General features: G+C 40.2%; 1 protein-coding gene across 1 annotated transcript; it reads left to right on the top strand.

Moving 5' to 3' along the window:
• The first annotated feature begins 3,107 nt into the window (after window positions 1-3,107).
• On the top strand, window positions 3,108-15,455 carry LOC121583281 (calcineurin B homologous protein 3-like). Its single transcript, XM_041899463.2, has 8 exons — window positions 3,108-3,398; window positions 10,007-10,076; window positions 10,345-10,425; window positions 12,499-12,638; window positions 13,730-13,791; window positions 13,890-13,997; window positions 14,129-14,176; window positions 14,909-15,455. Exons 1-8 carry the CDS (start codon window positions 3,335-3,337, stop codon window positions 14,984-14,986), a joined length of 651 nt encoding a protein of 216 aa, XP_041755397.1. The 5' UTR covers window positions 3,108-3,334; the 3' UTR covers window positions 14,987-15,455.
• The last annotated feature ends 626 nt before the right edge of the window (window positions 15,456-16,081 follow it).

Genomic DNA, 16,081 nt, shown 5'->3' with positions numbered 1-16,081 from the left:
AGTTATGTCGCACATGCAGCTAACAATAACATATGGAAATGTCTGCTTTACCCAAAATTACAACCAAATAATTGCAGCCTTACCGCAAAAGTGGAAGAGGAAAGTGGAAGGGGGAGAAAGGAAGGAACTTGTCTGTCGGCCTTGCATTAAAGAACATAATTGGTTAAGGAAAACTGTGATAAATAAAAAAGTATATCAGTTTCACTTAAGGACCAAAGGATTGACAGCCGTCCCATATAAATAGTTGGGAAGAGATCTTTGACATACCGATCCCATGGCATGGTTTATGAACTGACACGCAAAACGACACCGGATTCAAAAATTAGAATCTTTCAATTGAAATTATTTTATAAAATTATTGCTACCAATAGAATGTTATTTATATAGGGGATACAATCTTCCCAGCTCTGCAGATTTTGCTGTGAAGAGACAGAATCATTAGATCATTTGTTTTGGTTCTGTCCATTTGTAACTTGTTTTTGGACACAGGTCCAGGAATGGTTAAAGGATTGCAATATTTACCTGGAGCTAACCTTGCAGATAGCATTACTGGGTGATCTGAAAAGTCATAGTCAATCGATCAATAATATAATAATACTTTTAGCAAAAAACTTTTAGCAAAAATGTTTTAATTCACAATCTGTAGAAGCAATGAGAATAGAAAGGTTCAGAACTTTTGTAAAACATCACAGTACGGTTGAAATATATATGGCAAATAGAAATCCAATTTGGATGGTGTTAAGAGATAGATGGGAGGTATTGAATAGAGTTGAAGGATGGGACTAATAACAAATAACAACAAATAATAACAAAGATAGCTAATAATGTAAGCATACTGTGTCCATAATAAGTATATAGGTTGTATGTTGGGAGCTTTTGGGAAAGAGCACAGTTAGAAAGATATGGCATATAGAAGCAAACCGGATGGACATCATGAAAATGATCGGAGAGGTTGAGAGTAGAAGAAGTTCAGGAGAAAAAAAATAATATATATATATATAATAGAATTATTGTAAAATTAACTGTGTCCATAAGGTGTAGATAGTAAGTATAGACCGGAAGTAGAGGCCTGGGCATTGTTGTTCACTCATTTACTCCAAGTAGGGAAAGGATGGCGGGGTTGAAAAGTAATAAAGGGGAGTATATATATAAAAAACATGGGGGATTGGAAGTGATGCAGACAATTACATTGATAGAAGATACAATCTATCTGCAATATTAAGCTGATCCATCCCCCCCCCAAAGAAAAATAAATAAATAAATGTATTGGTGTCCTTTAGTAGTGATTTCTTTGCAGCAATTCGACCATGAAGGCCTGATTCAAGCAGTCTCCTCTGAACAGTTGATGTTGTGATGCGTCTGTTCCTTGAACTCTGTGAAGCATTTATTTGGGCTGCAATCTGAGGTGCAGTTAACTCTAATGAACATATCCTCTGCAGCAGAGGTAACTCTGGGTCTTCCATTCCTGTGGCGGTCCTCATGAGAGCCAGTTTCATCATCGTGCTTGATGGTTTTTGCGACTGCACTTGAAGAAACTTTCAAAGTTCTTGAAATGTTCCGGATTGACTGTCCTTAATGTCTTAAAGTAATGATGGACTGTCGTTTCTCTTTGCTTATTTGAGCTGTTCTTACCATAATATGTACTTGGTATTTTACCAAATAGGGCTATCGTCTGTATACCTTGTCACAATACACTTGATTGGCTCAAACACATTAAGAAGGAAAGAAATTCCACAAATTAAGTTTTAAGAAGGCACACCTGTTAATTGAAATGCTTTCCAGGTAACTACCTCATGAAGCTGGTTGAGAGAATGCCAAGAGTGTGCAAAGCTGTCATCAAGGCAAAGGGTGGCTATTTGAAGAATCTCAAATATATTTTGATTTGTTTAAGAATCAAATATATTTTGATTTGTCTTCACTATTATTCTACAAAGTTGAAAATAGTAAAAATAAAGAAAAACACTTGAATGAGTAGGTGTTCTAAATCTTTTGACCGGTAGTGTATGTTTTCTTTATTCATTACATTATTTTTGTTCTTATACATAAAAAAAAAAAAAGTTGTATCTTTATTAGTACTTCCTCTGTAATCCCCCAGGGTCCTCTTTTTCATCTATTTTCAGTTTCTTAGTCTTTCTGCTTTCTATTTTCCTGGTTGCAACCTGGTCTCAGAGCATTTTGTACTATTCTGTATGAAAATCCGAGATAATTCTTATAGTATGATATGTTACGTTTCGTAATGTAGGTATTATTTTGTGGATGTCCATCAGCTATTACGTACGATATGTTACGAATTACAATTCATATTATATGTTATGAATTTGCTAAATGTACAATATAATAAGAATTTGCTAAATGTACAATATGTTACAAATTTGCAAAACGTATGATATGTCGAATTCTAGCTAGGTGGCTAACGTTAGGGTTAGGGTTAAGTTTAGGAGTTAGGTTAAATGGTTAAGGTTAGAGTTAAGGGAAGGGTTAGCCAAAAGGGTTAGGGTTAGGGTTAGGGTTAGGGGAAGGATTAGCTAACATGCTGAGTAGTTGTAGTTGGAAAGTTGCTAATTTGCTAAAATGCTAACGTTGTCAGTGATGAGAGTCAAACTCGCAATCTTTGAGTTGCTAGACGTTCGCTTCCTACTTTCATTTTTGCCTTAATTAACCATCTGTCTTATGTAACCATACCAAACATAACATTTCATACTAAATGGAATGTCTCGGATTTACTTACACAATAATACAAAATGTTCTAAGACCAGGTTGTTTTTCAAGACACTTCTCCCCAAGAAAACAGCTGTTTTAGGAAGGTTTGGCTTCAAGGTAGACTTTAGTTGCATGACATTGGTCAATTTCAACATCTGTGTGGAATATGGAAAAATATGGAATATTGCTTGGTCTTTTATGTGACTGGGTTACATTATAGACACTGCAGGGCAGGTGATATGAATGCAGCCCATGCAATAAAGCGTTAAAGATTGAATGTAGTACTGTACTACAATGTAGCCTAAGTAGGACACTGCTGACTGTAGTTAAGATAACTACATCACAGGAGCCTAAATAATGCACTGTTGAAGAAAGTGTGGTGTCGTCAGATAGCCAAGTTGCGGAAGTGCACGCTGTGCAAAGGCTGACAGCTTGAAACGCATTTGCATTAGGACCTTGCAGCCAACATATCGACCTGTAACATGAGTTGGTGTTGGGGATGTGCTAATGAAAGAATATATGTTCCACTGAACTGACACCGTTTCGATTTCAATAGCCTACCTGCGTTGTCCTGAGCGAGACCAATCGGTATTTTCATGCGTCTAGATTGGTCGGCAGGCGCGTTTATTGAGTTATGGGCGCATTACAGTCGTTACCTGATGAACCCGAATACAGAGATCTCTCAGAGAAGACGGGCTGTGAGTATTACGTTTTTTCCTGTAGGATACGATTATAATTGTTGAGAAGAGTCATATTTCTGGGTTTATGTAATCCTGCGCTAAAGTGTATCATCATTGTGAAATGAAACGCCCCACAATACAGGATCCCCATAACAAACGTCATCGTGTGTGGTAGGTGTTCTGGGGGCTATTTCCAGAGCAAAACAGATTGCTGTAGGCTACAGCACTACTGAATGAGGATGTTTGCAAGTAGCCTATTGCAGTGTTTTTCCTGATGCCCTGCAAGGAGATGAGGTACTGTTATACCCCTGAAGGGGGGAAATATAGAAATTAATCACACAGAGGTTGGTTCAGCTTCACATCAATGTAATTAATATTTTTCATAAAATCATCAACAATATACATACATTTCTCAGGTGCACAAATCAATATCTTCTTTCAATTTGTATAGCTTTTAGTATTATTCAATAACCAGTATGCTACATTTATCAATGTATTCTTATTTATTATGCTTTTTTAAATTGACATTATGAAATGCGATGACAAACCTTTTAACCTTTTTAAATGCATGAGACACCCCTTTATGAATTATCACTATTAACTATCCTTGTATCGTTTCCATCTTTATACCATTGTTATCCATTGTCATCCCTATATAAACTCACTTCAATAAACAAAGACAACATGTATGAGCATGTATACATTCGTCTTAGCGCTCTACTTTGTAATAACATATATCATCTTCTTCACATTTCCCAAAAGTTCTCTCACTCATTAATTCAGACACAAACACACACACAAACACACACACACACAGGAGATGTGCATGGTCCTTCTCTCACTCACAGCTGCACCGGGAACGCTCTGATCACGCAGATGCCTCGTGAAACTCGTGATTAGCCTCCTAGGTAGCTAGCAAGCAAAAGGGCTAATGGCAAATTTCAGAGTGGTTCTTAACATCCAAATAGCACATTAGCTAATGAATAACACACAGTTAATATCTGTAACATTCTGACATGAAGAATGAACAATGTACTCCCTGTATATAGCCATGTTATTTTCTTCTACCTATATATAGCCATGCTATTTTTACTCGTTGTTTGTATTCATTATTCACTGTGTATTTATTCCTCATGTCATAATTTCTATTTTATTTTTAATGTTTATTATCTTTAACTCTGCATTGTCGGAAAAGGACCCGTAAGTATGCATTTCACTGTTAGTCTACCCCTGTTGTCTACAAAACATGTGACAAATAACATTTTATTTGATTGGATTTGAAAGATATTCTAAATCGAATTCGTACCTGAAAGGGGAGAAATATAGAAATGAATCACACAGAGAAGTTGCTTCAGCTTCACGTCAGTGTAATGAATGAACTGGGAAGCTCCGTGAGCCCCCTATGGGAGAAGCTATAAGGACACGCCTGTGCCCAAACTGATGACGTATGTCGCACAACTGAGAGTCGCGTGGAGACAAACGGATTTGATTCAGTCAGTCATCCTGATGAGCCCTTCCCAGCTAGCTAGTTTATGCTTGTGGCTAGAAACTTCAGCGAGAATTTGAAACTTGGCTTCCGAAGTTGGGACTTGGGAGAGTGTTCAGAACCATTCCGTTTTTAATCGGAGTAATTCTTCAGTTTTTATCAACTAAAATGTAGACGTTAATGCCGTAGTTGTACATTTTCAGTGAAAATCACTACAATAAATGTGCTTTAGCTCTCACCCTGGCCTTATATTGGCTACACTATCTAGCTACTTCCCCTCACATTACTGCCGGATAGCAGTTCTTGACAAGCGGGAGCGAAGGACACTGTGCCCCGTGTTGTTGTGTTGCCGGCTTGCAGCGCAAACTCTCCCCATTGTAGTTAGACTGTATCACGGTGACATCCAGATGGTTACTATGCAATATTACAAGTTATTTCTCGTGTAGGCTGCTATCCTATTCAAAATAAAATCAAGTGGGATGGAACAAATTGGCCACGTTAGCTACCGCCACGTCGGCAAGCACCTTGATACACCGTTGCACTGGTCATTCGCGTCGGCTTTTCGTTACGTTAGCTAATCGGCAGGTCAAGGTGACCAATACTACAAGTTATTTCTCCCATTGAAATTAACATCATTTTATTTTAACTAGTGCCATGCTGCTGTTGTTGCCAGCATAAACTATCCTGAACAAAAATATTAACGCAAAATGCAACAATTTCAAATATTTTACTGAGTTACAGGTTCCTCAGTCAATTGAAATAAAATAATCAGGCCCTAATCTATGGATTTCACATGACTGGGAATACAGATATGCCTCTGTTGTTAGGCGCGTAGATCTGAAAACCAGTTAGTATCTGTTGTGACCACAATTTGCCTCATGCAGCGCAACACATCTCCTTTGCATAGAGTTGACCAGGCTGTTGATTGTGGCCTGTGGAATGTTGTCCCACTCCTCTTCAGTTGCTGGATATTGGCGGGAACTGGAACACGCTGTCCTACACATTGATTCAGAGTCAATGGGTGACATGTCTGATGTGTATGCAGACCATGGTAGAACTGGGACATTTTCAGCTTCCAGGAATTGTGTACAGATCCTTGCAACATGGGGCTGTGCATTATCATGGTGAAACATGAGGTGATGGCGGCGGATGAATGGCACGACAATGGGCCTCAAGATCTCGTCACGGTATCTCTGTGCATTAACATTTCCAGCGATAAAATGCAACTGTGTTTGTTGTCCGTATCTTATGTCTGCCCATTCCATAACCCCACCGCCACCATGGAGCACTCTGTTTGCAACGTTGACATCAGCAAACCACTCGCCCATACAACGCCATACAAATGGTCTGCGGTTGTGAGGCCGGTTGAACGGACTGCCAAATTCTCTAAAACAGCGTTGGAGGCGGCTTATGGTAGAGAAATTAACATTCAATTATCTCGCAACAGCTCTGGTGGACATTCCTGCAGTCAGCATGCAAATTGCACGCTCCCTCAAAACTTAATCAGCTTCTTGATATGCTACACCTGTCAGGTGGATGGATTATCTTGGCAAAGGAGAAATGCTCACTAACAGGGATGTAAACAATTTTTTTGCACAAAATATGAGAGAAATACGCTTTTTGTGCGTATGGAACATTTCTGGGATCTTTTATTTCAGCTCATGAAACATGGGACCAACACTTTATGTTGCGTTTATATTTTAGTTCAGTGTAGCTATCCGGGAAGGGCTCATCAGGACGACTGAACCAAATCCATTCAGCTCCACTCGACTCTCAGCTGCGCGACATACTTTGAGTGTATAAACATTCGGAACACCTTCTTAATATTGAGTTGCACCCCCTTTTGCCCTAAGAACAGCCTCAATTCGTTGGGCATGGACTCTACAAAGTGTTGAAAGCGTTCCACAGGGATGCTGGCTCATATTAGCTCAGTTGGTAGAGCATGGCGCTTGCAATGCCAGGGTTGTGGGTTCGATTCCCACGGGGGGCCAGTATGAAAAATTTATGCACTCACTAACTGTAAGTCGCTCTGGATAAGAGCGTCTGCTAAATGACTAAAATGTAAATATTGAGTCCAATGCTTCCCACAGTTGGCTGGATGACCTTTGGGTGGTGGACCATTCTTGATACACACAGGAAACTGTTGAGTGTGAAAAACCCGGCAGCGTTGCAGTTCTTGACACACTCAAACCGGTGCGCCTGGCACCTACTACCATACCCTGTTCAAAGGGGCTTAAATATTTTGCCTTGCCCATTCACCCTCTGAATGGCACACATACACAATCCATGTCTCAAGGCTTAAAAATCATTCTTTAACCTGTCTCTTCCCCTTCATCTACACTGATTGAAGTGGATTTAACAGGTGACATCACTAAGGGATCATAGCTTTCACCTGGATTCACCTGGTCAGTCTTTGTCATGGAAAGACAGGTGTTCCTAATGTTTAGTACACTCAGTGATCATCGACAACAATGAGACAGCCTATATGGAGGAGGTCAGAGACCTGGCCGTGTGGTGCCAGGATAACAACCTCCCTCAACGTGATCAAGACAAAGGAGATGATTGTGGACTACAGGGAAAAAAAGAGGACTGAGCACGCCCCCATTCTCATCGATGGGGCTGTAGTGGAACAGGTTGAGAGCTTCAAGTTCCTTGGTGTCCACATCACCAACAAACTATCATGGTCCAAACACACCAAGACAGTCGTGAAGAGGGCACGATAAAGCCTATTCCCCTTCAGGAGACTGAAAAGATTTGGCATGGGTCCTCAGATCCTCAAAAAGTTATACAGCTGCACCATCGAGAGCATCCTGTCTGGTTGTATTACCGCCTGGTATGGCAACTGCTCGGCCTCTGACTGCAAGGCACTACAGAGGGTAGTGCGTACGGCCCAGTACATCACTGGGGCCAAGCTACCTGCCATCCAGGACCTCTATACCAGGCGGTGTCAGAGGAAGGCCCTAAAAATTGTCAAAGACTCCAGCCACCCTAGTCATAGACTGTTCTCTCTGCTACCGCACGGCAAGCGGTACCGGAGCGCCAAGTCTAGGTCCAAAAGGCTTCTTAACAGCTTCTACCCCCAAGCCATTAGACTCCTGAACAGCTAATCATGGCTACCCGGACTATTTGCGTACTTTTTTTTATTTTCTTAAAATGCATTGTTGGTTAAGGGCTTGTAAATAAGCATTTCACTGTAAGGTCTACACCTGTTGTATTCGGCGCATGTGGCAATTACATTTGTTTTGATTTGATTTGTATGTTATCATCAATTTGGGCACCAGGCGTGTCCATATAGCCTCTCCTGCCCCTATAGGAATTCCTAGGCATAACCAATCAAACTCAGCACAAACAGACATCACTAGAGCAAACAGATCGTATTATCAACATTCATATACCATTAAATGATTAGCATATTGCTTGCTGGTACACATTATGATACTGTATTATTGTATTCGTTATGGTACTAAGGCACATTTCATTCTATCACACTACCATGTCTAAATTAAAAGCAGAACAAGGAGAAGACTGTTTCACCAACTATGGAATGTCCTTGGAAATAAGACTTGGTAATAGTATTAGACCAGATGAATCTCCTATATTTGTTTAAAGGCTGTATTCTGACATGATGATAGAAAGACACTAGTGTAGGCCAAGTACTGTATCTCCATGCAGTGGCTATGAAATATTCAAACTGCAAATTGCATGTGGAGTAGCAACTTTTTTCTCCAGGTATCTTATGTAAGTTTACAGTGTAGGCTTGACTGAACCACCATGAATAATAGATTAGACATTGTGTGTATAGCTTCAGAAAAACATGCAAGCAATGAGGCCATGAACAGAGAGTTGTTTTTATCTCTGTCTCTAACATTGTCTGAAATCCCCACCCTCAGTGAGTTTCCTCATACCACTGGTAATCCAATATTAGCTCTTCACATACTAGTTTGCCTATACAATAACCTGAGGAATGTATTGTTTGTACACACTGAAAAACACTCACTCACCCACTTTTGTCTCACTCACTCATTCAGTCAGTCAGTCAGTCAGTCAGTCAGTCACTCACTCACTCACTCACTCACTCACTCACTCACTCACTCACTCACTCACTCACTCACTCACTCACTCACTCACTCACTCACTCACTCATTCACTCACTCACTCACTCACTCACACACTCACTCACACACACTCACTCGCTCTCAATTCAAATATTGTGGCGATTGTTAGTCCTTGTTTGAATGAATTTGAATACTTTGAGCTTATCCCTGTTGTATCACAGCTCAGGCTAAAACCCAGATGCAGACACAGGAGGCGGATAGTACAAGTCTCAGAGTTTATTACAGTACAAGGGGCAGGCAATCGGTAAGTCAAGGCAGGCAGAGTCATAAGCCAAATCAGAGTCAGGCAGGTACATGACAGCAGGCAGGATCAGGGTCAGGACAGGCAGAAAGGTCAGAACGGTGAAGACTGGGAAAAACAAAAACTAGAGCACTGGAAACACGGGAATATGCTGGAAGGACTTGACGGGACAAGCACAAAGACAGGTGAAACAGATCAGGGTGTGACATGTTGTTCAGACAGAACCAGTTTTTTTTTCTTTCAGACTACATGTAATATACAGTTTATTTAAGTTATATTAGAAATAAACTTTTAAAAACAATGTATTTCTCTAAATTCTATGCACTCACATAGACAATGAGAGAATGCAAAGTGAAATAGTTTTTACATCTGAATATACAAATCCACTTTTCATATGAGGAAAGATGCCATCAACGGAAAATATATAAACATTCAGCACTGCTCTCTGCTTACACCGAGTATATAATGTGTTAGGTCTGAGGATATCAAATCAGGCAGCCTAAATGATCAATTAGAGATAAGAACAGGACACAAACATAAATTGTATTTGCAAAGGTTAAAAAACAATTGAGTTCCATTAACAGCATTACTCTGCAGTTTGTCATGGTTTCCTGCCCATTCAGTGGTAACTGATGTGCTGCCTGGCATTTTGCTAATTGGAGATGCCTCTTGAAGATGCACATGATTTCTCTTCCATCCATCTAGGTCTGTAACCTGCTGTGGTAGGCTGGCAGGATGTACCGCTCTGTCTTGGACTCATGACAGTCCCTTTTTTGTTCCTCAGTTTCCTTCGAGCAAATTGGAATCCTTCACAAAAGATTCAAGCAGTTGAGCCACAATGAAGACACGCTGAGGTAGAACTCCCTAATTATTTTTGGCATTCTAACACACTTTATTTTTTAACTTGTGCTGTTGTACTTTGTTACTTTGGGGTTTTTAGACACACATGGGTGTAATCCTGGCATAATCAATTTCTGATTAGGTGGTTCTTCCCATTTCTTTAGCATAAACAAGCCTAACAGCTTTTGTTTAGGCTTTTGTTTTGCATTTTGTTTAGCATGTATTATAATTGGCCAGCTTCCTGCTGCAAACCTAATCATCTTCTTGTCTTTTCACCTGTAGACGAGATGACCTCAACACAATTCCAGACCTGGCATGCAATCCGATCCGAACCCAAATTATAGAGGCCTTCTTTGACAAAAGGTTGGTTATCGTGTTTCTGTTAAGTACCTCAAAAAGAACAAGACTAAAGGTTAACTGCTCTCAAGATGCCCCTAGCTTTAACCTACATAGTATGATTTTCATTATACAGTAGGTTTGGTGGTGCCTCACAGGGATTAGTCAAATGTGAGCCTGATCCAGAAACAACCCCTAGCCTTTAGCCCCTACCCGCTAGCATTTGTGTAGATCGGAAAGGGTTGAATATGTACAGTGGGGAGAGCAAGTATTTGATACTACACTGCCGATTTTGCAGGTTTTCCTACTTACAAAGCATGTAGAGGTCTGTCATTTTTATCCTAGGTACACTTCAACTGTGAGAGACGGAATCTAAAAAAAAAATCCAGAAAATCACATTGTATGATTTTTAAGTAATTAATTTGCATTTTATTGCATGACATAAGTATTTGATCACCTACCAACCAGTAAGAATTCCGTCTCTCACAGACCTGTTAGTTTTTCTTTAAGAAGCCCTCCTGTTCTCCACTCATTACCTGTATTAACTGCACCTGTTTGAACTCGTTACCTGTATAAAAGACACCTGTCTACACACTCAATCAAACAGACTCCAACCTCTCCACAATGGCCAAGACCAGAGAGCTGTGTAAGGACATCAGGGATAAAATTGTAGACCTGCACAAGGCTGGGATGGGCTACAGGACAATAGGCAAGCAGCTTGGTGAGAAGGCAACAACTGTTGGCGCAATTATTAGAAAATGGAAGAAGTTCAAGATGACGGTCAATCACCCTCGGTCTGGGGCTCCATGCAAGATCTCACCTCATGGGCCATCAATGATCATGAGGAAGGTGAGGGATCAGACCAGAACTACACGGCAGGACCTGGTCAATGACCTGAAGAGAGCTTGGACCACAGTCTCAAAGAAAACCATTAGTAACACACTACGCCGTCATGGATTGAAATCCTGCAGCGCACGCAAGGTCCCCCTGCTCAAGCCACCGCATGTCCAGGCCCGTCTGAAGTTTACCAATGACCATCTGGATGATCCAGAGGAAGAATGGGAGAAGGTCATGTGGTTGATGAGACAAAAATAGAGCTTTTTGGTCTAAACTCCACTCGCCGTGTTTGGAGGAAGAAGAAGGATGAGTACAACCCCAAGAACACCATCCCAACCGTGAAGCATGGAGGTGGAAACATCATTCTTTGGGGATGCTTTTCTGCAAAGGGGACAGGTCGACTGCACCGTATTGAGGGGAGGATGGATGGGGCCATGTATCGCAAGATCTTGGCCAACAACCTCCTTCCCTCAGTAAGAGCATTGAAGATGGGTCGTGGCTGGGTCTTCCAGCATGACAACGACCCGAAACACACAGCCAGGGCAACTAAGGAGTGGCTCTGTAAGAAGCATCTCAAGGTCCTGGAGTGGCCTAGCCAGTCTCCAGACCTGAACCCAATAGAAAATCTTTGGAGGGGGCTGAAAGTCCGTATTGCCCAGCGACAGCCCCGAAACCTGAAGGATCTGGAGAAGGTCTGTATGGAGGAGTGGGCCAAAATCCCTGCTGCAGTGTGTGCAAACCTGTTCAAGACCTACAGGAAACGTATGATCTCTGTAATTGCAAACAAAAGTTTCTGTACCAAATATTAAGTTCTGCTTTTCTGATGTATCAAATACTTATGTCATGCAATAAAATGCAAATTAATTACTTAAAAATCATACATTGTGATTTTCTGGATTTTTGTTTTAGATTCCATCTCTCGCAGTTGAAGTGTACCTATGATAAAAATGCCAGACCTCTACATGCTTTAAGTAGGAAAACCTGCAAAATCGGCAGTGTATCAAATACTTGTTCTCCCCACTGTATACTCTATATGGCAGTCATACAACCTAAGATATCAATAGGCAAGTTGGAGCTACTACCATATTGTATACAGTATCAATTTCTTTCACATTTATGGGAAGTGCCTAGGATGTAGGGCCTATGGGTTGTTTCTAGAATGAGACATGGTTACTTTCTAATGAGCAATACAGAAAACATGCAATGACCTCATCTGTCCACTCAATGAAGATATTTATGTTCTTTGCTCGTATGCCTCTATAGAAACTTCCATCAGAATGGTGAGGGGACAGTCCAGGAGATCAGCTTTGAGGAGTTCCTGGTGGTCATGTCCCACTTCAGACCTCCAGCACTGAACATGACAGAGGAACAGAGAGAGAACATCAGGAGGGAAAAACTCCGCTGTGAGTGCCATCATTAAAATGTTCTGCATGGACTGGCGTTAAGATAGATGTATTGCAGTACAGTATCACTGGCAAAATGTTACACTATGTTGAAATGGATACCCAACATTATTGTTAGCTTGTGTACTTACTACAATGACATTGAAAACATCGGTTGTACAAGATACTGTATACCGTTTGATGTGTACAATGGCTCACACTGTGACTTGAATCAATACTAGACTCAATTATCTGTCAACTTTCTGCTGGGATACAACAGATCTTTATTAAAAATTACCTTTACAAAATGGATTAAACAACTTCTCATGGAACAATAGGGACTGTGAGGGCATACACGCACACACAGAAACACGCACATTATTTAGTCGTTGTATTGTTTGTATAATTTTTGTTGTTGTATTGTTTGTATAGCGTTGTATTTTAAATTTGTGTGACTGTCCTTGTCTATCAGTTGTCATGGAAATTCAACACAGGGACACTCAAAGTCAATATTAAATGAATCACTCTTTATTGTCAGCAAGCTGGAGAGGTTACAGTCAAACATAGATGCATAAAGTACCGGTATGAAGTGAGCTCTGCCGGGGCAGTCCCGTTAGTTCTCTTATATACTGCTTACACAGACAAGCTACATAGGTATGATTCATAGGGTTGGTTCCTGCATGTGACTGGCACCGTCTCCTATCTTAACTTATAGAACATATTCTGGGCGTTCTGCCAAAAGGTCTGAGGAGGGGGTCATGACCGTCTCCCCCTCATATCTCTACCCAGCACCTACAGGAACCAATGATTGTATGATACAAGATGTACAATTCAAGGCTGTCCCTCCAGACTATATATTTTTCCTCACAGTGTATCAGTGTTTTGTTACTTGTCATGTTTTGTGTTTTTTGTGGACCCCAGGAAAAGTAGCTGCTGCTGCTGCAAAAGCTAAATAAATAAACAATAAACAATATATCTCAATATACAGCATTACTCAGCAAATACATTACAGTGATGCCTCATGACACTTGCAGATCTTTGGTAAGGAAATATTTGTAAAGACAGACCGATAGAAAATAGTTTAAGTTGAACACTTTCTTATTTTTTCCCAGTCCTGTTTAACATGCACGACACAGACAACGATGGAACAATCACTCTGGAGGAGTACCGACATGTAAGCCACTGCCCAGCCCTGTCTTTCAAAATACAAAAATACTCTATCTACCTATCACTGTTGTTACCATGACTGCCTTGCCTCTGTATGTACTGTAGGTAGTGGAGGAGCTGCTGTCTCGGAGCGGAGCCCTGGGGAAGGAAACGGCTAAAGGTATAGCAGACGCTGCCATGCTGGAGGTAGCCAGTATCTCCGTGGGTCACATGGTACGGCTGCTTTATAAACATTTTATTCCTCACTCTGAGTGTTAGATCTGGAACCATCTACTATAAAGACATCCAACTATTATGTTTTTTTTTTTTTTATTATATTCAATAATCTCATTCTTCATTCTCAGGAACCAGATGAGTTTTACGAGGGGATCACTTTTGAACATTTCCTAAAGGTTTGTAATAAAACATTATGTTGTGTCTAAGAAAAAGTCATGGCTTTAGCTTTTCTTTTTTCAAATGTTTTTACTATAAAAATAATAAGTATAGATTATTTAAGTGAGCCTCCTGGAGAGCCCATTGAATCATCGTTGTTCTTTAAAGGGAACATCTGTGATTCAAAAGAAACAATTTGACTTTTAAATTTAAGGCTCTATTCAATCTGTATCACTGGAGTGTTGCAGATTGTGTGATATAAATGTAAAGGTAATTTCTGATTGAGCCGACATATGCAGTGTTTACCGTGAATGCAGTCTCCGCTAACGCGGGAATATTGCCTTTAAATTTAAATCACGCTGTAACGCTGAACTTCCGCGATACGGATTGAATAGAGCCGTAACGATATATACCCATTGATTCTTGAAGAATATAACTTATATCTGCCTCATGAACTTAGTTCAATTGGCGTACCCCATTAGAACCTAAAATATACGCTTGTTTTACACCATTGTTTGTTAACACTGATATTGCAAACAAACACTGTATAGCTTCAAAACATGGTTAAAACTGATCTGATGGATGGTCTGCCCTTGCATCTATAGCTCTGTCTTAGAATTTTTAAGTGGTTACATTTCTCCAGCCCCATCCCTCTGCTGTTGTCTTGTTATTAGAGGACACATAGTTGAAGGCATCATCAGAGTTTAGTAACTAAGTAATATACTGGTAGTAAAACAACAATTTATTTTCAGATACTGAAAGATATTGAGATCGAGACAAGAATGAACATTCGCTTTTTGAATATGGACACGACGAACCTGTGCAAGTGAGGATCTTCCACCTTTTTTATTACTATGCAGCACCAGCACTCTTTTATGGTATTTTATTTAGTGGCCATTTAGGGCACACTTTAAGCAGTGACGTGCGGTCGGTATCTGGGTAAGCACTGGCTATTATCAAAGCCAGATTTGCTCACAAATAAACCTTAATGAAGCCCAAGTTCACCATACAACAGATAGCGCCAACAACCAGAGTGACATAGGCTATTAACCGAAATTGACAAAAATGTTCACCAAATGTGACTGACCGACCGGCTCAATTCGGTCTTATGTATCAACATTTGAAATTGTGTTTTTTTACATTGGATAAAAGTAGAGAAAATTGTATATCATACACTACAGTTGAGGAACAATGGGAAGGTAATTCTGCTTAGAAAGTTGATCAACTTATTACCCCACTTTTGAGAAAACAGCCCTTGAATGTTTTGGTAAACCTACTGGAGACCTCTTCTTTGTCTACACCAATTCAGAATCGTTCACACCCTCTTAAGCCTTAGCCCCACCCATCTCTTTAAGGATTCACATGTGAGGCCATGTGCTAAACAGAGTGAGTATGGTAGTGTACTAAACAACCAAAGATTTCAAGACTAAAGGCTGGTTTATACTACATCTATCGACATGTCTGTAGAGAGTTGTCGCAGTGACATCATGAACATTCTATTGTTGTCCGACATCAAACTTGTTGTTGTTGTTATGAAAAAGTATAAACACAAAAACGACATCAGCAGCCTGGTGGTCCAAAATAGCATAACTGGTGTATTTTAACACCAATAAACCCATCCGTTTAAAAATGTATTTAGTATATGTCAATCTAGCAAAGCAGGCAACTAAAAGCAACTTTCTAAACAATGTTTTGGTTCGTTCCTAGCTTGTTGGCTAGCTATCTAACGTTGAGTTAGCTGGCTAGCCAGTTCAAATAATGACCATATCATATAGCTGACAACGTCTTAACTTTAACTAATTTATATTCTTTATTACAGGAAAATAAACTCACAACAAGATCATTATTTACAAGTTAATGGCGGGCTAATTACAGAAAATAGCTTAAGGTTGTGAGTGTGACGAAATAAAAGCAGGGCATTCTAC

Source organism: Coregonus clupeaformis, chromosome 15 (assembly GCF_020615455.1).
Source record: "Coregonus clupeaformis isolate EN_2021a chromosome 15, ASM2061545v1, whole genome shotgun sequence".
Taxonomy (NCBI): Eukaryota; Metazoa; Chordata; class Actinopteri; order Salmoniformes; family Salmonidae; genus Coregonus; species Coregonus clupeaformis.
Note: the sequence above shows the minus strand (reverse complement) of the source record. Positions and strands in the feature narration are given on the sequence as shown.

Bases quoted from the DNA above. Each gene is read 5' to 3' on its own strand.
- LOC121583281 (XM_041899463.2), top strand. From the start codon at position 3,335: ATGGGCGCATTACAGTCGTTACCTGATGAACCCGAATACAGAGATCTC. The intron at 3,399-10,006 runs GTGAGTATTACG...TTTGTTCCTCAG, and splicing joins TCTCTCAGAGAAGACGGGCT to TTTCCTTCGAGCAAATTGGA. The intron at 14,177-14,908 runs GTTTGTAATAAA...ATTTATTTTCAG, and splicing joins CTTTTGAACATTTCCTAAAG to ATACTGAAAGATATTGAGAT.